We start from the raw sequence: 23,246 nt of genomic DNA on the forward strand, positions 1-23,246 counted from the left end.
AATGGACCTTCAAAGCAACAAACCCAGGGATCTTGGAGAACCCACTGATGGAGTTCCTGGGTATCCCAGGCCCTGGAGCTTTGAGGGAGGCAGTGGAGAGCTGGTGGGTAGCCCTGACCTGACCTCAGAACCTCAGCTGGCCGCCCCTGGGCAAGCTCCTTCCTGTCACTGGGACTCCTTTTTCTTGTCTTTAAAACAAGGGGCTTTAGGGCCATCTGCGGCTCTGCCTTCACCTCTTACTATATTGAAGCTGAACTCGTCATTGTTCCCTGAAACCTCAAAGGCTCCCTGAATTTCTCATCTCCATAGATGGCATTGCTATTCACCCACTGCCCCAGCTACAGACCTGGCTGCCATTACTGCCCTCCCTCCTCCCCACCGCTCAGCCAGCCAGGTGGATGCTACCTCCTAAATGTATCTTTATTGGGTCTGGTCCTCTCCATCCCATTGCCTTTCCCCTGGCCCAGGCCATCTGGGTGGCTGCAAAAGCTTATTCATCAGGCTCCCTGCCCCTAAGGAGCCCCCAATCGCTCCCCTCTGACTTATCTTAGCCTGCTGGGGACTTCTCTTACAAACGTAAAACCCTCCTACTTCCAACTCCACAGTGGCACTGCCGCCCCCATGGTGAGCCCCCAAGTGCTTACCACGGGCTGCAGGGAGGGCTTTGCATGGTCCAGTCCCCACCTACCTTTTAGGCTCAGCTCACACTTTGCTCTCCTTCCTCCTTCTACCCTCCAGCCACCCTGACCTTCTCCTGGAACTTGAGATGGTCGGTCGTGCCTCAGCGGCTCTGTGTCGGTCGCCTTCTGTTTGAGACTTCCCCACCCCGTCCCCCATCTTGTGTGCAGTGGGTCTGAATGTAAATCTCCCTTCGTCAGGGATGTGGTCCCTGATCCCCCCTAACCAGTCAGCCCCTTCCACTGTGTCCTCCCCTGCTGCTCTGCACGTTTCCATGGTAACCTGGGCCACTGGTCACGGCCTCCTTCCAGCTCCATTGCCCCCTCTGGACCATGAGCTCCACGAGAGCAGGACTGCGTCAGGCTCATTCGGCACCAGAGCAGCCCAGCCTAGGGCTGCCATCGCAACACAACCTTGTCTTTGAGGTGTGGCCGACAGAAATCATGTCCTTTCCAGGTGAAGGATGACCAGCAGCCATGTGCCCAGCTCAGCTTACATTTATTGGAAACTGCTTACCCAGCACTCCACAAAGGAGCTTACAGTGGGGTGACACTTAGGACTCCTATGGCCTAATCCTGGGATTAGCACAGGCCCATGGGCTGGTGGGCAGAGGGAGGGGTGGGACCGGGGATGATGGGAGGGACGCTGAAGACCCAGGAAGAAGGAACCAGTGGGTCACTACAGATGCTTCAGTTTGGCAGGGAGCTGTGCTGTGGGCTTGTGTGCAGGCCTTTCTCTTGGCCCTGGGGTGGATGTGTGCGTGTGTGTGTGCGTGCACACGCGCTCACGGGTGTCGTGTGAGTGGTGGGTGGAGGGAGGACAACTGAACAGTTGGCATTAGGCATTCTTTATCTTTTCCTTCACTTTTTGAGGCTCAAACTGGATCAGTCGCAGAATTTCCTTATTGGCCAGGGTCCCCTCGATGAATTCTTTCTCCGTAAGTTTATCTGTGCATTGGGAAAAAATATATACATACATAAAACAGCCAGGATTGATAGCCAAGCAAGCTGCGATGAGGCTGACATCCAGCCAGTATCCCCATTGTGAATGTATCTATTATGAAAATATTGAATATTCAGTGGCCCTGAGTATTCAATATTCTCCCACCCTAATCCAGATACCCACCTCCTTTCCCATGACCCCTTGGAGCTTCCTGGGGACCAGCAAAAGGAGGTGAATGACTGGCACTGGAGGGGGGCCCCGAGATGCCAATCTTGTGCTATGTGCCTCTTCTGATCGGCCGGTGCCCCTGCCTTGCTGGCTATTAAATACTTCAATAATGAATAACTTAATTGTTATTCTATTTTCTGTATTAGCTCAAGTTTCTAAGATCAAGTTCAGGAGGAGCTTCTGGGGGTCTGAGCATAGCAAAACAATCTGGGTGTCAGGCCCAGAGTCTCAGCTGAGAAGCAGGGAACAACGTCCCCACAGACACAGGAGTGAGAGGTGAGGGGCCCAATGACATCATGCCAGCGGGAGTGTGGCTTACAGAGAGGTCCCTTTGGCACCTGTAGCACACAGGCAGCCCCATGATTCCTGGCTGACAACTCCGCCACGACCCCTTCCTATGCATCCATCCCTGCATCCCCCAGTCTCATCTGCCTCCTTATTTGGGATCAGGACTGAGATAGCCTTGTTGCAGCCACACCCGGTTTTCTGGTGTTTTTATCAGGTGGTTTACTGTATTCAGATCAGTCCAGTTAAATGCATGGTCCTGAGCCTAGATGCTACTGTGCTTGGAGCCAAGGTCCCTGCAGGGAGCGGAGGTGGGGTGTACAATAGAAGAGCGTGAGATGAAGTCCCTCCCTGGGAAACTGTTGATCTGGCGGGGAAGGCAGTCACACACAGAAATACCTCTTGCGTGAGACAGATGCTGCTTTCTGGTGTATGTTCATAGTGCCTAGCACAGTGTCCTTGCTCAACAAAGCTTTGCTGAACTGGCGGTGATTTCTGACTTATGCTCTGGGCGTTTCTGGATACCCTTAATCCCTTCTGGGTTAGGATCCAGGATGGCTTCCTGCACAAGTCTTGGGTTTTAACATCCCAGCCACCCCACAGAGAGCTCGAAACTCCCACCATCAAAGCCTGACTCTGCCGTGAGGCATTGTCTCCAGATGGGCCATGTGGAAACACGTAGAGCATGTCATGAACAGGAGTAACACGTCAGCCTCTGACATCATGCCCTCCTGGGGTGTTCACTGGGGCGGTTTCCAGTGAACACCCCAGGAGCAGAACACAGGGCTCGACACATGAACAGACCCAGAGGGAGGTCAGGAAGCCAATTAAGGAGCCAGTGGGCGAAGTGCTGAAAGAAGCCATCTTGGCAGCCAATGTCTGTGCAAGGAGGAGAAAGTGCTCAAAGGAGAGGTGCCAATCAAGGCTGATGACGGAAAGGTGGGTAAAGTACCAAGGCCTGAATTTAAGGAGGCACTCACTTTCAGGTCCTGTGAGTGCACTGTTGATCCCTGAGAATAAGCGCCTCCTTAAATTCTGTGTCCTACGTCCCTCCTACCCCAATGACCTTCTTGCTTCTCTTTTCATCATTTGTTGGCAGATTAGGAGGGGCAGGATCATTTCTCTCTTCCCTTATTTAGCATCCTGCTCAGGTTTTTCTTCTTGACCCTGGTAGGAGACTGCCCCCAGAGGTCACCAAAGGGGTTAACACAGGACCCTTGGATGTGTTTGGGCCACGCTGTGTTTTATCAATTGAGAGACACTGCATTTTTAAAATCTCCGTGGCTGGCTTCTCTTAAAAAAAAAATCAGATGATGTCTCAACCACGGGTTCCATATTCCCACATGGAATATGCTGGAAGCCATCAGACCCGAGGTGCACCCTGTGCTGTTTGCCAATCCGCACTGCTTATAGATTACTGTCCACATGACTTGTTTTCATCATTCCTGCCCCTCCAGCCACATGTGTTTGCAGCCCCAGCCTAATACCAGCTCCTTTACCGCATCCTCCTTGTGTTGGCCATGAGCATCACAGACACACAGCCCCAGCAGCCGAGGGCTGGAGTCCATCACTGCCTACAATGCAAGATCACGCTTCCTGAGGACTGCTTCCTGCCACTGACTGACAGGGCAGGAGCACCAAGACTGACAGGGGCACCGAGGACACCCCATCGACTCTGTCAACACTTCCTCAGAATGCACTGTCTCAGGCATTACTTACCTAACCTTCCTTTCTTTCCTAACCTTCCTTCCTTCCCCTCTCTCCCTGCCAGGGGTCAGATCTTCTTGGCTGTCTGATGGCTTTCCCAGCCTTCTCTCGATCCCTGCCTGTTTTCCTTCATCAGCCTTTCCTCCCATAAGTCTCTTGCAATCTCATTTAAATCTAATCCTATCTTGGTGGTGGTTCTCAGAGGACCCAAACCAACTTCCCAAAGTAAAACCATAGCAATTTAGATCCCACTGACTTGGGACTTGAAATTAATTCAAAGGTAGGGTGAGCTGAAGTCTGCTCTTGTTCTAATTGTACAGAAAACAGTTTTGGCTCCCGCTCACCCTTAAGGCCATTCCCCTGTCGAACCCTTCAGACAGCTCTAAAAATATACAGTGGAATGAGGTGTCCCCGTCCTGCCTGGACACTGTGACTCAGAAGAATAAATCTTGTTGGGGTTTCCAGGGAATAGCCCATGGTTGAAAAATCAAAAGCAATGAAGGAAAAGGAATTCACCATCATCACTCTTTCCGAAGTACTTCCAGATCTTCTCAGCTCGCTTTTCCGGCGTGTTCTCATCCTCTGGAAGGAGCTTCACGTCCTCGGGAGTGATCATTTTGAAAATAGCCTGTACCAAACAGAAAGAAAGAACTCGTTAGGAGGAACTTTAAGCGGTTGGCAACCCCGGAAAATCCACATCTTACACTGTACACAAAAATCTACTCAAAATGGATTAAAGACTTAAACATAAGACCTCAGACTGTCAAACTGCTGGAGGAAAATAGGGGAAAAGCTTCTTGATGCTGGTCTTGATGATAATTTTTTGGGTATGACACCAAAAGCGCAGGCAACATAAACCAAAATGAACAAGCGGGATGACATCACACTAAAGAGCTTCTCCACGTCAGAGAAAACAATGAACAAAATCAAATGGTAACTTATGGAATGGGGGAAAACATCTGCAAACCAGGTATCTTATAAGGGGTTAATATCAAAAATACATAAGGGGCCAGGTGCGGTGGCTCATGTCTGTCATCCCAGCGCTTTGGAAGGACGAGGCAGGAGGATCACTTGAGGGCAGGAATTTGAGACCAGCCTGGGCAACAAAGTGAGACTCCATCTCTATAAGAGAAAATTAATTAGCAGAGGTGGTAGGCATGCCTACAGTCCCAGCTACACGGGAGGATGAGGATTGCTTGAGCCCAGGAGTTCTAGGCTGCAGTGAGCCGTTTTTGCACCTTTGAACTCTAGCCTAGGTGACAGAGCAAGACCCTGTCTCTCTCTATATATAATATACACATTGTATATAATATATAAGGAACTCCTACAACTCAATAGCAAAAGAACAAATAACACAATTGAAAAATGGGCAAAGGAGGCTGGGCACGGTGGCTCACGCCTGTAAATCCCAGCACTTTGGGAGGCTGAGGCGGGTGGATCACCTGAGGTAAGGAGTTCAAGACCAGCCTGGCCAACATGGTGAAACCCCGTCTTTATTAAAGACACAAAATTAGCTGGGTGTGGTGGTGCATGCCTGTAGTCCCAGCTACTCGGGAGGCTGAGGCAGGAGAATTGCTTGAACCTGGGAGGCGGAGGTTGCAGTGAGCCAAGATCACGCCATTGCACTCCAGCCTGGGTGACAAGAGCAAAACTCTATCTAAAAAAAAAAAAAAAAAAAGAAAGAAAGAAAGAAAATGGGCAAAGGACCCAAACAGACATTTCTCCAAAGAAGACGTACAAGTGGCCAGCAAGTATCAAGAAACCCATCACTGATCACCAGGGAAACATAAATCAATACCACAATGAGATATCACCTCACGCCTGTTAGAATGGCTGTAATAAAAAAAGACAAGAAATAACAGGCGTTGGCAAGGGTGTGGTGACAAGGGAACCCTGGTCCACTGTTGCTGGGAATGTAAAATGGTACAAATATTATGGAAGACACATCAGGGACTTTGGGTCACCTCCATCACAATGTCCCTCTCTCAGTGCCTGACCAGCCCGTGGGAGCAGACAGCAGTTATAATACAGATGTACAGGCCCCCACCTGATCTACTGAATCAAAATTCCTGGGCGTAGGACCTGGGCATCTGTATTTTTGAGGCCCTCATAAGGGACAGGGAATTCAGGGAAGAGACAAAGAAGCCTTTCGCTTCTTATTTTGTACCTTTCTGTACTGTGATTTTCTAACTATGTAAACATATTAACTTCACTTATTTAAAAAAATGAAAATAAGAAAGAAAAAGCTTCCTGATGCAAATATGACGGCAGTCCTGAGGTTGGAGTTTGGGAATCACTACCTCAGACCCTACTGCCTACAGGTTTTAGAAGAGTAAACCTCTTCCTCTGGATTTATACTGTACCTCAGTTGCTCAGTAAGACTGACTTATGGCAATAACGGCTAACATTTGTTGAGTACTTAATAGGTGTCACTCTCTTTTCTTCTTTTTTTTTCTTTTTTTCTTTTTCCAGACGGGGTCTTGCTCTGTCACCCAGGCTAGAGTGCAGTGGTGCAATCATGGCTCACTGCAGCCTCGACATGCTGGGCTCAAGCAATCCTCCCACTTCGGCCTCCTGAGTAGCTGGGACTATGGTGCGCACCACCATGCTCAGCAAGTTCCTTTGAATTTTTTGTAGAGACAGGGTCTCACTATGTTGCCCAGACTGGTCTCAAACTCCTGAGCTCAAGCAATCCTTTCACCTTGGCCCCACAAAGTGCTGGGATTACTGCCTGGCCTAGGTGTCACTTTTCTAAACATTTTTTACACCTAGTCTTCACAATAACCGTATGAAGAAGGTATGATTGGCCCCATTTTATGGATGAAAAAACTGAGACAACTAACTTGCTGGAAGTCACCCAGCTAGAAGGAGAAGAGTGGAGATTTGAATCCAGGCATTTTGATTCTAGAATTGGTATCCTTGTGTTACGCTATAGGCCACTCACCTCCTTATCACTGGAAGGTCTTGGAGAGCGTTGGGCAAGGCTGGGGGGGAGGGAGAGGCATCAGCAAGAACTTTTCAGAGGTCTTCCCATGGTACAGCAAGACCCTCATTTAACCTTCTGCTCAAGGATGGATTCAGCGAAAGGCTTAGCTTTGGGCTCAAGGATCCCATCCTTCTCACCTCCCTCCCCTCTAATAAAGCAGTTGGTTATGCAATGTAGGGAAAGCATGAAGTGCCCCCAGACCTGTGAGATCAGGGAAAGGGACAAGGGGGCTCCATGCACCCTTCCAGCTTCAAGTTTCTAGGATTCCACTGGCTCAGGAACACCAGCGCCAGCTGGGTCCTGAAGGGACACCCAAGGTTGTAGGTCCTTGGATGCTGAGGGCAGGCAGGTATGTTGGGTGGCAGTTGGGAGGTTACTGGCTCTGGCCAGAGCCTTCTGCCTCCCTGGAGACACTTGTGAGCAGGGCAGGCAGGGGCAATAATGGCTGTGAAATTATCCTGGAGGGAAGGTCGATAGCTTTGAGAAGTTCCCCTTCAGCCTCCTAGTGCTGGAAAAAGGAGCAAGGAGACCAAAGCCAGCAGCCCAGGGCAGCGGCCTCACTGGCAGCACTCAGAGCTCTGAGCTGGACGCAAGTGTAGGTGGTTCCTACACTCCTATCCATCTGTGCAGGGCCTTGGGTACCATGTACAGGTGTGCCAGCCAGAAGCTGGGAGTGACTGCCTGCCCACCCCACTTCCAACACAGAGGGACAGACCTTCAGGGCCTCGGGAGAGGCTGCAAAAATAATCAAATCCTCACCCTGGGCCCAGGAAGGTAAAATGGTTTTCCCACAGCAACACCGCTAGTTGGAGTCAGAGCTGGGACTAGAACGCTTCACTTGTGACTCCCCCAGTCAGTGCTCTGCCCATGAACTTGTAATCTGGTGAACCGTAGAGCCTTCTGCCACCTTGTACAGCCCCAGCCATTGATGGCCTCTCCCTTCCTCCCTTTCCTTTCTTCTTTCTTCCTTTCTCTCCTCCTTTCCTGCCCCTTGCTTCCCCCTCCTTCCTTCCTGACTTCCACCTTCTCTCTCTCCCTCCCTCATTTCCCCCTCCTCCCTTTCCTCCTACTTTTCTTCCAGGAGTATCCATTTGTAGGCTTCTGCTGGGCCCCACATTGTTTATGTGGCTCTGAAGACTTAGTCCCTGTCCCAGGCAAGAGACCCCACAGCCAATTCGAGGGAGCTTTCTCTGCAGGCTGTGCCAAGATAACAATGAGGGAGACACACGCCTGCCGGAACGGGAGGCCTGAGCTGAGCACTGAGGATAAGCCCATGGACCACAAGCTGCACGCTTTGCTGTTTTATTTATGGTTTCTGCTAATAAGGGTGGAAAATTTTTGTGCATTTGTAATCATGCAAATGAAGGCATGATTACAAATGCATAACATCTGAACAACAGTCTCTACTAACAGGAATGGAATTAGAATAATAAAGCAAGTGGCAGGGGGCAGGGGGATTGAAAAAGAATAAGTAAAAAAAAAAAAAAATCAAATGAAGGAAATTAGAACTGGTATAATAGGAGAGAAATGGAAACAACCTAATGTCCAAAAACATAGGAATGTTCAATAATTTCCACATTTCCATAAGCCAGAATTCCAAGCAGCTATTAAAAGTGTTCTGGAAGAGATTGGGTGCAGAAGTTCACTCCTGTAATCCCAGCACTTTGGGAGGCCGAGGTGGGCAGATCACCTGAGGTCAGGAGTTTGAGACCAGCCTGGCCAGCATGGCGAAACCCTGTCTCTACTAAAATACGAAAATTAGCCGGGCGTGGTGGCGGGTGCCTGTAATCCCAGCTACTTGCGAGGGTGAGGCAGGAGAACTGCTCAAACCTGGGAGGTAGAAGTGGCAGTGAGCTGAGATCACGCCACTGCCCTCCAGCCTGGGCGACAAGAGTGAAACTGTCTGAACAACAACAAAAAACTGTTTTGGAAGAATATGTAATGATATGGAAAGCACTCATGATAAAAGAGTAACTGAAAAATGTATGATAAAAATCGTATGTGAGTATGTCATAGCTTTAACATTGTTTAAAAATTATATACGTAAAACACTGAAAAGGTATATACCGATATACTAAGAAAAGTTTTCCTTGGATGAGGCAATTTTTAATCTCGTTTGCCTAGGCTTCTAAATTTCATGAGTTACTTATACATTAGATGAAACATTTTCAAGACACCTAGAGGTTGGTGGAAAAGTAATTGTGGTTTTTGCCATTACTTTCACAACAAAGGATCTGACACGAGGACAGTATGGACGGGGGAGAAGGTGTGTTGGGAACCATGTGGAAGCGTGTATGCCTCACAGGGAACCTGTCAGGAGCTGGGGAGCCACGCCGTGCATGGCAAGTGCAGGCTCAAGGGTGGTACAGGCGATCTGCCCCAAGCTGGGGAGAACATGAGAACTAGAACTCAGAGTTCATGTCCCCAACTTTGACCTCTTTCTACTTTATATTTGAAGCATAGTGTGTTTAGAATGAATAGCGATTCAAGTTGAATGTGTACTGCCGAAAATTTCAAAGGGTATTTTAATAAAGGAAGGAAGAAACAAAGGATGGAGAGAAAGAAAAAAATGTAAATATAGTCATGTGTCGCTCAGAGACAGGAATACATTCCAAGAAACACATCTTTAGGCAATTTCCATGTGGGAACGTCATAGACAGTCCTCGCACAAACCCAGATGGTACAGCCTACTACATCCCTGGGCTCCATGGTCCAGCCTTTTGCTCCTATGCTACAAACCTGTGCAGCATGTGACTGTCCTGAGTGCCGCAGGCAGTTGTCATATGATGGTAAGTATCTGCACATCTAAACATACCTAAACATGTGGTAAAAATACAGTATAAAGATAAAAAATGGGCCAGGCACTGTGGCTCATGCCTGTAAATCCCAGCACTTTGGGAGGCTGAGGTGGGTGGATTGCCTGAGGTCAGGAGTTCGAGACCAGCCTGACCAACATGGTGAAACCCCATCTCTACTAAAAATACAAAAATTAGCCGGGCGTGGTGGTGTGCGCCTGTAATCCCAGCTACTTGGGAGGCTGAGGCAGGAGAATTGCTTGAACCCGGGAGGCAGAGGTTGCAGTGAGCCAAGATTGCGCCATTGCACTCCAGCTCTGGGTCACGGAGTGAGACTATCTCAAACAACAACAACAACAACAACAAAACACAAAGATACAAAATGGTAGAGCTGTCTAGGGCACTTACCATGAGTGGAGCTTGCAGGATTGGGAGTTGCTCTGGGTGAGTCAGTGAGCGAGTAACGAGTGAATGTGAAGAACTAGGACATTACCGTACACTACTGCAGACTTTATAGATACACTTAGACTACACTAAATGCATTTAAAAAATAAAGTAACTGTGCTATGACATCACTAGGCAATAGGAATTTTTCAGCTCCATTACAAGCTTATGGGACCACAGTGGTATATATGGTCCATACATGACCCAAACATCGTGAAGCAAAGCATAACATGGATGTATTAAGAAACATTCAGATTCTGCTTCAGGAAGACAACGAAGCTGTGGGTAAGTGCCCACCTGTCTATCAATATCAGCCTCTTGGAGCACCAGGCTCTCAGAGCCAGTGGCCTGAATCCCCCGCTCCACCCACAGCTCCACTCACTCTGCAGCAAGGGGCCCCCAGCCCCAAGTGACCCCGGCGCCGCCCAGCCAGAAGGGGAGAGGGGAGACTGACCATGACGATCTCCAGCACTTCATTCTTGCTGATGGTCCCGTTACCGTCCACGTCGTAGAGGGAGAAGGCCCACTCCAGCTTCTGGTTGGTCTTGCCCGCGGTGGTCATGTGCAGGGCGATGACGTACTCCTTGAAGTCCAGGGTGCCGTCGAGGTTGGAATCGAAACTGCGGAACACATGCTGGGCGTAGGCCTTGGGGTCGGTGTCGGGGAAGAACTTGGCGTAGATGCTCTGGAACTGCTGCTGGGTGATGCGGCCGCTGGGGCAGTCCTTCAGGAAGGACTGGTACCAGGAGGACAGCTCCTCCTCTGAGAACTTGGTGTTCAGCTGCAGCTCCTCCAGGATCTCCTTGGACAGGGCCCCACTTTTGCTGTTCCCCATGGGTGAGGAAGAGTGGGCAGCGGCTGCGGAGTCGCTGGGTGGGTGGGACGTGCGTGGTCCCCTGGCCGCAGGCTGGCGCTCAGGGCTGGTGTGAGCTGAAGATGGAGAGACTGGTGGCTTAGGAGGATTTGCGACCGGTTCTTCGCAATCCTTGAAGGGAGGAGGGGCCCAGGAGCTTTGTAGAGGTGGTGGGGGGATGCTCCCAGAACCCTACGGAGATTAAAATAAAGAGCCCAGGGCAGGCAGGCAATTCATCTCGGCCTCCTGGGAGGAGACTAGAACAGGACAGGAAGTTGGAACCTTCAGAGCTGGGGCCTCCTGCACCCCCAGCCCCAGCCCTCTAACGGCAGCCACGTTCCCTATTTCTCTTCCTCACTAACTCTGAGCATCTCAGGGCAGGGCTGGCATCTCACATCAAGCCCTAGAATGCAGTGGTTAGGAGCACAGGCTCTGGGGCCAGCATGGGTTCAAGTCCCAGCTTGGCTACTTAACTAGCTGTGTGGCCCCAGGCGTGTTTCTTCACCTCTTTCCACCTGGGACACTCTTCTAACCCTTCACTGCAGTCACGTCTCCGCTTAAATGTCACCTGCTCAGCCAGGCCTATACTGACCCTCTATCTATAATAGCACACCCCCCACCGTCTTCAGCACGCCCCATGTCCCCTCACTGGAATGAAAGCTCTAGGAAGGACAGGATTTTGTCTGTGTTGTTCCCAGATGCATTTCCATTTCCAGAACCTGATAGGCTTGGGCCCCCATTAAGCCTTTCTTGAATAAATGGGCATCATAGCATCTACCACACTGTCATTGTGAGGCTGATGTGAGTCAATATGGGTGACACACTTAGAACCTGGCACACGGCTGGCTAATGCTAAACACTCATTTTGTTATTGCCCATCAGTCACAGGGAGTGAAGGTGAACTGCCTGCAGGGACCAACAGGGGGCAGCCAGGCCTGTGTCACCTAGGGAAGGGGCTGCCAGCAAACGTGGTCACATGGGAACGTGAGTTTTTTTTTTTAATTAGTCAAGAGAAATCCAGAAATCAGAATTTTCGATGCAATTTCCACACTTTTCAACTGTGGCAATTAATTTGCAATTTAAAAAACATGGCTGGGCGCGATGGCTCACGCCTGTATTCCCAGCACTTTGGGAGACCGAGCGGGGTGGATCAGTAGGTCAGGAGTTTGAGACCAGCCTGGCCAACATGGTGAAACCCTGTCTCTACTAAAAATACAAAAAATTAGTGGGGCGTGGTGGCGGGTGCCTGTGATCCCAGCTACTTGGGAGGCTGAGGCAGGAAAATTGCTTGAACCTGGGAGGCAGAGGTTGCAGTGAGCCGAGATCGCACTCTTGCACTCCAGCCTGGGCGACAGTGCAAGACTCCGTCTCAAAAAAACAAAAGAACAACACAACAACAAAAACAAAAACAAAATCATAAAACATGATGTGGGCCAAACAAAATCTATCTGCGGCTCCATGGCAGGCTGCAGGGTGTCCATCTGCAGCGGACTTGGAGTAAGCAGGCAAGAAAACGTGTTTGCTGAGTGAATGGGTAAATAACTGAGTGATCAGAGACAGGGAGCTGTGCCAAGGCGGGCTTCGCGTCCCTGCAGCGCAGCGGGGAGTATCAAGCATGAGGAAGCACCCTAGTGAGGACGCTGCACACCTGGATTCTTGTCACCCAGAGGGAAGGGAGGGTGGGCATGCACTTTCCTTAGCGGCGCGCAGTGCTCGAGGGGACACACTCAGAACCCCAGCCTTGCCACCGTGGATAGAGAGTTCTTTTTTTGCCCTGGGGTACGAAGTATGAAGAATAAACCCCACAGTCTCTAGGCAGGTAAAGTGGTTTTTGTTTTTTTTAGACAGTCTCTCTCTGTTGCCCAGGCTGGAGTACAGTTGCGCAATCTTGGCTTACTGCAACCTCCGCCTCTTGGTTTCAAGCAATTCTCCTGTCTCAGTCGCCTGAGAATCTGGGACTACAGGTGTCTGTCACTAGGCCCAGCTAATTTTTTTTTTTTTTTGTATTTTTAGTAGGATTGAGGTTTCACCATATTGGTCAGGCTGGTCTCGCAAACTCCTGACCTCAGGTGATCCGCCTGCCTTGCATCTCAAAGTGTAAAGTAGGGATTTTAGCCTACTTACTAACAGGCTAGTGGCAGCGGAAGGTAGGTCCCTGCTGCTGGGAGAAAGCCACCTGCCAGGCCCACCTGATATCACTCTGGAAGGAGCGAGAGGTTCGGGCACCGAGGGCAGACTCATCTCTTCCAGCCACTGTGCACACGACAGTTTCCGAGACATCTCAGGAAACCTGCATGCTGGGGTGTGTGTGTGAACTTTCACATTTTTTTCCATCACTCTGTGAGGTTTTTGGTTTTTTGCTTTTTGTTTTGTTTTGTTTTGTTTTTTGAGACAGAGCCTCGTTCTGTTGCCCAGGCTGGAGTGCAGCGGCACAATTTCGGCTCACTGCAACCTCCACCTCGCAGGTTCAAGCAATTCTCCTGCCTCAGTCTCCTGAGTAGCTGGGATTACAGGCACTCACCACCATGCCTGGCTCATTTTTGTATTTTTAGCAGAGATGGGATTTCACCATGTCGGTCAGGCTGGTCTCGATCTCCTGACCTCATGATCTGCCTGCCTCGGCCTCCCAAAGTGCTGGGATTACAGGCGTGAGCCACTGCGCCCAGTGATAATATTACTTCTGAATAGGAGTATCTAGGCTTTCACCATCCTGTAGTATGCATTTATTCTCAAGAGCAGTTAGAAACAGGAGTCACCAGCCTTCAAACAAATGAACGAACCAAGCAAGCCCAAGCCACACCTTGGAATCGCATTCTCATCCAGTGCTTTCTTGCAGCCCTGAGGCAACCCTGGGCATGGAGGGAGAGTGAGGTCAGAAGCCTTGGCCCCTTGCTCTGAGCCACTAGTAGGAGGCGACTAGAAGTGCCTCCTGGATCACACCCCTGTCCACATCAAGCCTGCAGCAGATGAGGCGAGGCCAGTGTTACAGGTGAGACGTGGGGCCTCCCAAAGGCACGTCGCCAGCCTGGGGTCACATGGTTGCTAAATGGCAATGTCAGGAGGAAGGAAAGTCCAGATCTGCCAGGCTCTTCGTTTAGGCTTCCTTTGTCTACATTACAGGAGGCCTGAGCCTAGAGGACAAGTAGGTGAGGATGTGGGGTTGCCATGGCAATGAAAGAGGCCCTGGGCGAGGCAGAAGGCAGCCAGAGCCCTCCAGTCTTTGCTGTCCTCTCCAGGCACAAGGAGGAAGGAGCTGGACCCAGGTCGGAAGCAGCCTGGTACAGTCCACATTCTCCAGGTTGCTGTGCCCAGGAGGGGCCTCAGGGGATCGCAAGCAGCTGTGTTGATGCTCAGAGCAAGGGGTCATGACCTGGAGGTTTGTTTGAAAACCTGCATAAACATCTTCTATCAGAGGGAGAGCTTATGCTCCTTAGCCAAACAAGCTGTTGGACATGATGTATTGTGAGACGATTTGTTAAGTCTGATCTGGGGCCATAAGCTCTCCCAAACCCCAAAGTCTTCTCTAGAGAAGGCTTCATCTCCAGGCAGAGGATCCCAGGTTGCATCTCGCTCTCTTCGCTGCACTGAAAGATGCTTCCCAGAAGCCGGCCCTGTCCCCTCAAGCAGGAGCTCTATCTCGGCTGTTAGCTGGGACCCAGACCCCACCCTTTCCCCATTGCTCGACCTTGCCTTTTATGAGCTGAAGGCCAAGACGACCCTCCTGCCCTCTGGCCTGGAGCCAGCACCTGCAGAGAAGTCTGCATCGAGAGGGAAAAGGGGGTATGGAGGTGGTGGCGGGGGAGACAGAGAATGGGGAAGGACCCTCCTCCCACAGCTGTCCCCATTGCAGAAAATGACAATCCATCCTTTTGATGACTTGGATTGAGGTTCCTGGAGTCATTCTCAGTGTTTCTCTTTCAGTCACAACCCTCTCCAATCTATCAAGAAATTATCTTGACTCTGCCACCTTCAAGGTACAGCCAGAACCAGACCATTCTTCTTGCCTCCCTTGCACCTGCCTCATGCAGGCAGCGTCACCTCTGCCTCCTAATAGCTCTTCCTGCTTCTGCTCTTGTCCCCTTACAGCCCTGCAGTGAGCCCCACAGCCATGAAATCAGGTCATGCACGATGGCTGCCCACTTCTCCCCGTCAAAGCCAAAAGCCTGCAACAGGCAGCACTGGCCCTCATCCCACCATGTCTTGCAGGTGCCCTTTGGTACCCCCAAGAAGGGACGAAAAGGGGCGGGTGCCCTTTGTCTCTCTGCTAAGTCATCAGAGGTAAAATCATCACCAATCCCAAGAGCCTAGGGGGAACACCGAGACGGTCATTCGAAGAATATGGCAGCCCTCCACATTCCTCATCTGCTCTTCCCTCCTCACTCCCTCCACTCCAGCCAGGCGGGCCTCAGATACATGAGCATCTCTTCTGCTTGGAACATTCTCCTCCGGTGACCTTCTAGGGTCCCTCCCAGGTCTCCTTGTCTTTGATCAAATACCACCTTCTCAATGAGGCCACTCAAATGACCCTATTGAATACTGCAACATACCCACCCTCACCCTGTCCTGTTTTTCTTTTCCACAACACTTAACACCGTCCACACCCACATCACAGAACGTAGTAGGTCTATTATCTGCTAGAATGTAAGCTCCCTGAGAGCAGGGCTCTCCCTGATGTGTTCCCAGGACCCAGAGCAGTGTCTGGTATATACCAGATGCTCAGTAATTATTGAATGAATAAATGGATGGGCTGGACTTGGTGGCTCACGCCTATAATCCCAAGACTTTGGGAGGCCGAGGCGGACGGCTCACCTAAGGTCAGAAGTTCGAGGCCAGCCTGGCCAACATGGTGAAACCCTCTCTACAAAAAATATAAAAATTAGCCGGTCAAGGTGGGGCATGCCTGTAGTCCCAGCTACTCAGGAGGCTGAGGCAGGAGAATCACTTGAACCTGGGAGGCAGAGGTTGCAGTGAGCTGAGATCTCGCCACTGCACTCCAGCCTGGGTAATAGAGCGAGACTCTGTCTCCAAAAAAAAAAAAAAAAGAAAAGAAAAATAGGATGGATGGATGAGAAAAGAAACAGCCAGGAGCTCTAGAGACGGGAGGGAAGCAGAGGGCTGGAACCCACAGAGACAGGAAGTCACCAGGGGGAGGGGCCTGAGGCCAGAAGCATAGCGTCCATTTGGGCGCCAGTATCCAGATGCCCTTTGTCTCCCACTAAGTCATCGGAGGTGAAATCACCACCAATCTCAAGAGCCTGGGAGGAATGCCAAGACAGGTCACATGAAGAATGTGGCAGCCCTCCAGGAAAGAGGGTCGCCTAGGGGGACCCAGTGTCTCTGGACAGTTTATTTTACATGGGATGAATCTAAGCATCTCGAGGATACACACGGAGCCAAAGAAGAAAAAACGAGATGGGATTTAACTTCCTGAAAACTCTTTATAATAATGCAGGACAACTGTATATAGCAAACGCCTTCAAAATTTAAACTCTTTAAACATTTAATTCTTCAGCGTTAATACACACAAATGCGATAACGGGTTGGAGGGGGGGCGGGGGCAGGTGAGTTACAGCCTCCACTGGGATCGGGGTTTCAACAGTGTTACTTATAAATTATATTACATCGATTTTATTTACTGATCTAGGCAGCCAGAGGGTGGAAGGATATACAATGTGGAGGACACACATTCATACCGGGGTGAGAAGTGCTGGCGGGAGACACAGCTCTTTAACATGAAAAATGTATAAAGTATTTAGCAAAAGTTACAGAAAACAGATCAAACAAGCAAGTTTATTTTGTTAGAAAATTCCACTCTCATAGGGTTTGCCGATGTGCTCTTGTCTGTGAAGGGGTTGTCTCTGGTCATCTCCTTCGTAAGGGAAGGGAAGGGATGCTAAGTTGGGGCCCCTGTCACCAAGAATGGCTGGCGTCCCTTTGAGTGTCTGTCCCTGGGTCCACACAGCTGCCTGGAACCCATGACTCCTGACAGCCCGTCTAATGCAGGTGATGCTGGAAGGGAGGTATCCCCACTTGACAGATGAGTGCACGGAAGTCCCGACAGGGGATGTGACTTAACTTCAGGTTATAGGACAAAGGAGGCAGCAGAGCAGGGCCAGTCCTGTGCCCTCCCCCTGCATAGCAGGCTTTCCCTCTAGGTCTCCAAGTCACCCCACGCTGAGAGAGCACCCACGTGCCCTGACCTCTTTACATTCCACTGCAATCTCACTAAAGTTTCCCTCAAACACCAAGGAACAGTCCCGAATACCACATGCCATCTCCAAAGGCCATCACCCCAAGCTCACGTCACCCCCGGAGACACCTCCCAGCAAAGCCTCCTGACAGCCATGTCCCAGCATTTAGAACGTGGGGAGAAGCGCACTGGTTTTTGCTGTCTGATTCTCGCTCTAACCTGCTGCAACGGGAATTGCTTCTTCACCTCCAGGAAAGCCTCAAAAGAAATACTCCTGAGAGGAAGACAAGAGTCCTCCCGAGCAAAATTCCACCCAGCAGAGTCCTGGCAGCCTCCTGGGCTCCCTACCTTGAGGCCCCGGCGGCTCAGGCTTCCTGGCCCTAATCTTCACCTGCTCTGGATCCAGAAATGTCTCTGGTTCGCATAGAGGGGTACCCAACTGGTCTCGGGGCTCACCTTTCACTGAGCAGGGAGAATGAAGAAGACATAGCTTAGAGGATTGTTTACCTCGGGGGTCACACTCAGCCCAGTCTGGCCTTAGCTGGATGTGGTCCTGTCCCTGCCACCACGTACCACCATCCAGTGGGCTGCAGGCACAGGCCAGGCTGTGTGACCACCAGCTGAGCAAGGCTCCAGCTGCGACCAAGACTCCATCTTCACACCTGTCCTGGTTCCTGGGGAGTGGACTCCAGAACATACTATCAAAGATTGGTGAAGGAGACCCAAACGGTCGTTACTTGCGCTTTCTTTGGGGGGGGGTCCTAGGAGAAACTACCTCAATCTTAACAGCTCATAAAACTCTTAATTTTAGCTATTGGAAAAGTGCCAAGGCAACTCTCTCTCACCAGGACTTGAGGCAATTCTATGCACGACTGTGCAGGTGACAGCCAGAGATGGCATGAACACGTGTACAGGGTACATCATTGGAAACGAGAAGGGGGGGAGGTACATGCAGTTGCCGGTGACCTGAGACACTCATCTAGAACACATACCCTCAGCTTGCAGATGAAGCAACAGATCCAGGAAAGCATCGTGATGAGCCCCAGGGCCAGCCCCAGCCTTCTTGTCCATGCTGCTGCTGCTCGCCTTTCAAAGCCCCCAACGCCCCATACACGCCAAGGACCGTGTGACACTGAAGCCTGGGTCCCAGAAGGGAGCAGATCTACTGGCTGAGATGCAGGCTTTGGGTTGCAGCAGACGTGAGCAGCAATTGAGCACCCATCCATCCCTTCCCCTCCCATCCCATCCCTGGCTTCTTTCTGCACTACCAAAAACCTACCACGAGCCAAAAAGGCGAGTGTGAGCTCTAAGAACAGCTTGTGGGCACAGCTGGCATTTGGAGGAGGAGCCTGGGGAGCTGAAGGAAGCAGCAAGCTGGAAGTGGTCGTGCAAACAAGTTGAAGACCCCGGGCCAAGAACTTCCAGGGCAAACGGCTCAGTGTAAAAATAAAGAAGCAGAGTAGTGCATCCATGCAATGAAATACTTCCTGGCAACGAGAAGGAACAAACCACGCACACATCGTGGATGACTCAAAAGCATTAAGCTGAGGGAAAGATGCCAGACTCAAAAGGCTACATCAGTGTGACTCCATTTATATGACATTCTAGAAAAGGCAAAATTAGAGGATCAGATAATCAATCAGGGTTGCCAGGAAAAGAGGGCAGGAGGAGGGAATTTTTTGGAGTGATAAAAACCGGTTGATCTTGGTGATGGTCACAAGACAATAAATTTGCCAAAATTCACAGAACTGTATATTTCCAAAGGGTGAATTTTACTGGATGTCAATCATACCTCAATAAACCTGGGAAAAGGTGGTGGCGATGGGCCTTGTAGGGATGGAAGGATTATGGGGATAAGACGATATCCAGGCTATGTGGGCGGGCAGCCGATCTATACCCCACTTAACATTAGAAGTGCTCTCTCCTACCTACACAAGGAGTACATCTCTAGCCTTCGGTTTAAACGCTCCTTGTCAGGACTACCTGCAGCTAGAAGTAAAATCACCTAAACAAGCCAAAGTCTCTCACGTCCTTCGAATTTTATGGCTTGTTTTTCCAAAAGGGACTTTGGCTCAGCCCAGATTTTTATGCATCCATCCACTCATCTAGTAATTGATTGGTTTTCACATAGGGTGAGGAAACAAAGCCCTGGTTGGTGACTTCATTGGTACACTGTTTTCGGTGTGCCTGGCTGTTTATCAATCCTGACCAGCGGAGCACTGCCTCCCACCGCAGAAATTCTCCTTGGCCGACAGGGCTCTGAGTGGAGCCAGAAAGGAGGCCCAGGATGGTCCCACTGACAGAATCTCAGGGCCACCGTCTCCACAGTCCAAGTGGCCTATGTGTTGCCACTGATGGAAAGCACTAGAAAGAATTGAGGGTAACAAGTGGCTCTTCCTGGAGGTTCTCATGGCAACCAACTTGGAACACCATTTAGCTTAAGGATTTTTTTTTTTTTCTTTTTAAATCAGGCTTTCACAAACAGATCTTGTGCATCAGTCTCTTGGGTGAAGGCAGGCAGAAGGGGCTGACTTGTTCTCAGAAATGGAATGGAGGTTCTCAAGAATAGCCCAGACTCACCCACTTTGAATAAACCCAGCTAAGTCCTCACCTAAGCACCAAGACATAAGCAAAAGAAAACAAAAACCCAGATAGCGTGCTTGCCACTCCAAAGTGCAGTCTTTTATTTTCTCAGTTGCATCCTAATCTTGATTTCAACCAGAAAGGGGCCCCTGTTCATACGCACAGGGGTCTGGACTGTCGACTCCAGCCCTGCTCTTAATTCACTGGCCATTTCACAGCCTCACTGGGTACCCTTGGGCTTCACTTTCCTATTTGCAAAGTTATTTATTTTTAATTTTTTTTGAGATGGAGTCTTGCTCTGTCGCCCAAGCTGGAGTGCAGTGGCATGATCTCGGCTCACTGCAACCTCTACCTACCAGGTTCAAGCAATTCCAATTCTCCTGCCTCAGCCTCCCGAGCAGTTGGGACTACAGGTACGCACCACCACACCTGGGCAATTTTTTGTATTTTTAGCAGAGATGGGATTTCACCGTGTTAGCCAGGATGGTCTCGATCTCCTGACTTCGTGATCCGTCCACCTTAGCCTCCCAAAGTGCTGGGATTACAGGCATGAGCCACCATGCCCAGCCCTTATTTGTAAAGAGTTATTTAAAGCAAACAAAGAAATTTCTGAAATTCGAGTTGGATATGGGCCGTGAGGGTCTGGTGACCAGGTGATTAAAATCTTGTTGCTGTCTACCTTCCATCCAATAGGTAAATGCCTCACGACAGTAGTTTATATTTATAATAAAGAATCCCAGAGGGTTAAGTGTGGAGAGCGCACAATGCTCTTATTATACGCTTCCCCGTCAACATGGAGAATAGAGGAGAGTGGAGGAATGCCCATCTTACAACTACAGCGCCACTTCTCAGCACGCCTGGCTTGTCTTGAGCATTCACTGAACAAACGAATGTAGATTAATCAGCGCAACAGACTTACCTCTGAAAACTTGAATTCTGCAGAGTACCTATATATGAATGCCAAGGTTGCTGACCTGTAAGGCCCCTGAAAACGAGAGATCATGGGCTTCCCTGATGACAGGGCCATATGGTGTCCTCAGATTAGATCATAGCCCAATGGCTTTAACTTGCTTGATGAATGAATAACAGAGGGAAGAAAGGAAGGAAGTACGTGAAGGGGGTAAAGAGAAGGAGGGGATGAGGGGGAAAGAGTGACCTCCAAAAATGGACTGGCCCAAACTGGGCCAACTTGAGCTACCCTGGAAGACGCAAGAGGGTTCACTCTATCCCAGGGATGAACAGAGGACTCTGGAATCCTCAGATGGAAATGGAAAAGTCAATGAGCCATATTGTACTCAAAATATCTTGTTAATAACAAGGCTATTGGCTTTGAATGTTTGGAAATCATCCACAAAGTAGTTTACTAAGCCACAAAGCAATTACCACTAGCACCCATTTTTCATAAAGAAACCAAGAAATAATATTCTAAAATCGGTAGCTGGTGTCATGACCCAACCCCAGATCTGGACTGAGTGGTTCTCCATCCCATGGACAGATCCTACCAGGAGGTCTTCATGTCGGTGAAGGCCTTTGCGTCGGCCTTTTTGGTTGCCATGCTTCAAGAACAAGAGAAAAGTAACAATGTTTGGTTTACTTTAGTATATTAGGCATTTTTCTAATGCGAACTATAAGAAAGCAATTCTCATTCAATGATAGAGGTGCCAAAAAATTAGAGATTAGTAAGTCATCGGTTTCTAGCACGTTAAGACTGAAAGACCAGTGAGCTGTGCTTCCTGAATTCTGCCCTCACTGCAGATGTGCAGGTCAAACCCAAAGTGGTCAATGGTAAAGAAAGAGAAAGATGGATTTCCAGGGTACGGGTTCCTGACTAGAATCTGCCCCTCGCTCACGCTTCTCCTGGCCCTTGGGGCTGAGTCTTTAGACTGACATGGTGGAGAATGTGTTTGCTGTGGTAGAGAAAGTAATGAGCTGGACCAAACAGCAGCACTGAAAGCTTCCCAAGTCACACTCAGACCAGACTTTTCCAGGGATTGGAAGACGGAGAGAGGGAAAGAAGGTGCCGTCACCAAGTGAGGGTTTGGTGCAGGGCTCTGGAACGTCCAGAAGGAGCTGGAAGCAAAGGTGGCGGGACACTGTCTGAAAGGCAACAACCCAGTGTGGCCACAAGAGAGTCTGCTATGCCTGTCCAGTGCCCACCAGTGACAGAAAACCATACAAGGGACAGCAGTCCCAGCCCTGCCATACACAAGAAGACAGAGCCATCTGGGCGATGACAAAGACTTGCCCTAACCCATCTCCCATGTAGGACTGACCCGGCCTCATCAAGAGCCTGTGGTGGGCAGCCTGGGAGAGTGGGGGCCAGGGCAGCCCAAAGGTGCAGAGGGCAAAGTGGTGGACAGGCCCCAGCTTGCTGGCCTCTGAGACGAGCTGGTTTGTTTCCATCCCTGAAGCCTTTGGATGAGCTGGATGAGGTCTTGGTAACTGAGAACTTTGGAAAGCTTCCTCTAATGAGACTGGGAAGGGGTGGCAGGGTGGGGGCAGGGGCCTCCCCGAGGAAGCAGCTGGGGGAAGGATGATTGGCATTTCCAGAGGAGACTTTACAGACGGCGCCTGATCTCATAGGACACATGAGGCAGCGCTCGATTTGGGGCTAATTTGCCGAATGAGGTAGTTCCATCCTGACCTCTCCAGGCATGGTGGGTCTGGGAAGACAGGAGCCAAGCCTTCCTCCTGAAACCCCTGGTGATGAACAGTGGCTGAGAAAGCCAGATGTGGACTCCCAGAATGCAATATGAAAAAAATAAAGAAGGAGGGCTGCAAAGGATTCTGGGTGAGGCTGTGAACTGAATGGCACCTTCTACCCATGATGCTGATCCTTGACACCTGGCTTAGAGACAGAGACCTCCCTCCCCTGATCCTCCAAAGCCCTGGAGACAAGGGAGCCAGCTGGAGGAAGAGCCTTGGGGCTTCCAGGGCACAAGCATGTGACGGTGACCCCTACAAAACTCGGCAGGGACCACAAAGTTCCAGCCTCCGTTTGTTTCAGAGCGGCAAGCACAGCACGGAAATCAGGGGGTCTTTAGCCTCAGAGACAAGGGCAGGGCTGTGGGTCTGTCTTCTGGGCCTGGGAATACAGGGGAGCCCCCAGCTAGGCCGTCCGAGTCACCCTTCTGGAATCACCAGCTCTCTGCCCTCTCCTCAGTGGCCCCAGGAGAAAGGGTGGGGGGCATCCACTCAGCATGGGCCCCACGGTGGGAGCCCAGTCCCCCTCCCCAGCAGGACCCCCCGAAACTGCACAGGCCCATCTAGATCTCCATGTCCACAGGGCGTATGCTGCCCGTCTTGTGCTCTCTGACCCACAGCTCCCTGTCTTTGGCCGGGTCCACTTTTCGAAGCAGTTGATCCACGGGCTCGACTGTCTGCAAGAGACAGAGAATACGCGACATCGTCAGAGACAGCAGCCAAGCCGGGGAGAGCTCCTCTGAGACATGCTGTCCTCACCTTAGTGTCTCTCAGAGCAGCCTCTCTAGAGGGCTCCAGGGCCCCAGGGGAGGCCCATCTGAGGGACAGCACACGAAGAGGGCTGTGAACGGG

At 50.4% G+C, this 23,246-nt stretch overlaps 2 protein-coding genes across 12 annotated transcripts in view; both read right to left on the minus strand.

Annotated features, from left to right (window-relative positions):
- Nucleotides 1-1,489: 1,489 nt before the first annotated feature.
- Nucleotides 1,490-11,011, minus strand: RCVRN (recoverin). Its single transcript, NM_001194602.2, is given in 3 exon segments — nt 1,490-1,625; nt 4,357-4,468; nt 10,520-11,011. Coding segments are annotated over 3 exon segments (603 nt in total). The 5' UTR covers nt 10,901-11,011; the 3' UTR covers nt 1,490-1,515.
- A 5,325-nt stretch (nt 11,012-16,336) lies between these two features.
- GAS7 (growth arrest specific 7) overlaps nt 16,337-23,246 on the minus strand; it is a 289,491-nt gene continuing 282,581 nt past the window's right edge. For 7 of the 11 annotated variants that reach the window (XM_028836017.2, XM_077970366.1, XM_028836016.2 and 4 more), the window contains exon 14: nt 16,401-23,071. In XM_028836017.2, the coding sequence (XP_028691850.1) occupies nt 22,958-23,071 (114 nt within the window). In that variant the 3' untranslated portion in view covers nt 16,401-22,957. Of the gene's footprint in view, nt 23,072-23,246 lie in introns of all 11 variants that reach the window. The other 4 variants (XM_028836013.2, XM_028836014.2, XM_028836015.2 and 1 more) reach the window with 2 other exon arrangements.

Source organism: Macaca mulatta, chromosome 16 (assembly GCF_049350105.2).
Source record: "Macaca mulatta isolate MMU2019108-1 chromosome 16, T2T-MMU8v2.0, whole genome shotgun sequence".
Taxonomy (NCBI): Eukaryota; Metazoa; Chordata; class Mammalia; order Primates; family Cercopithecidae; genus Macaca; species Macaca mulatta.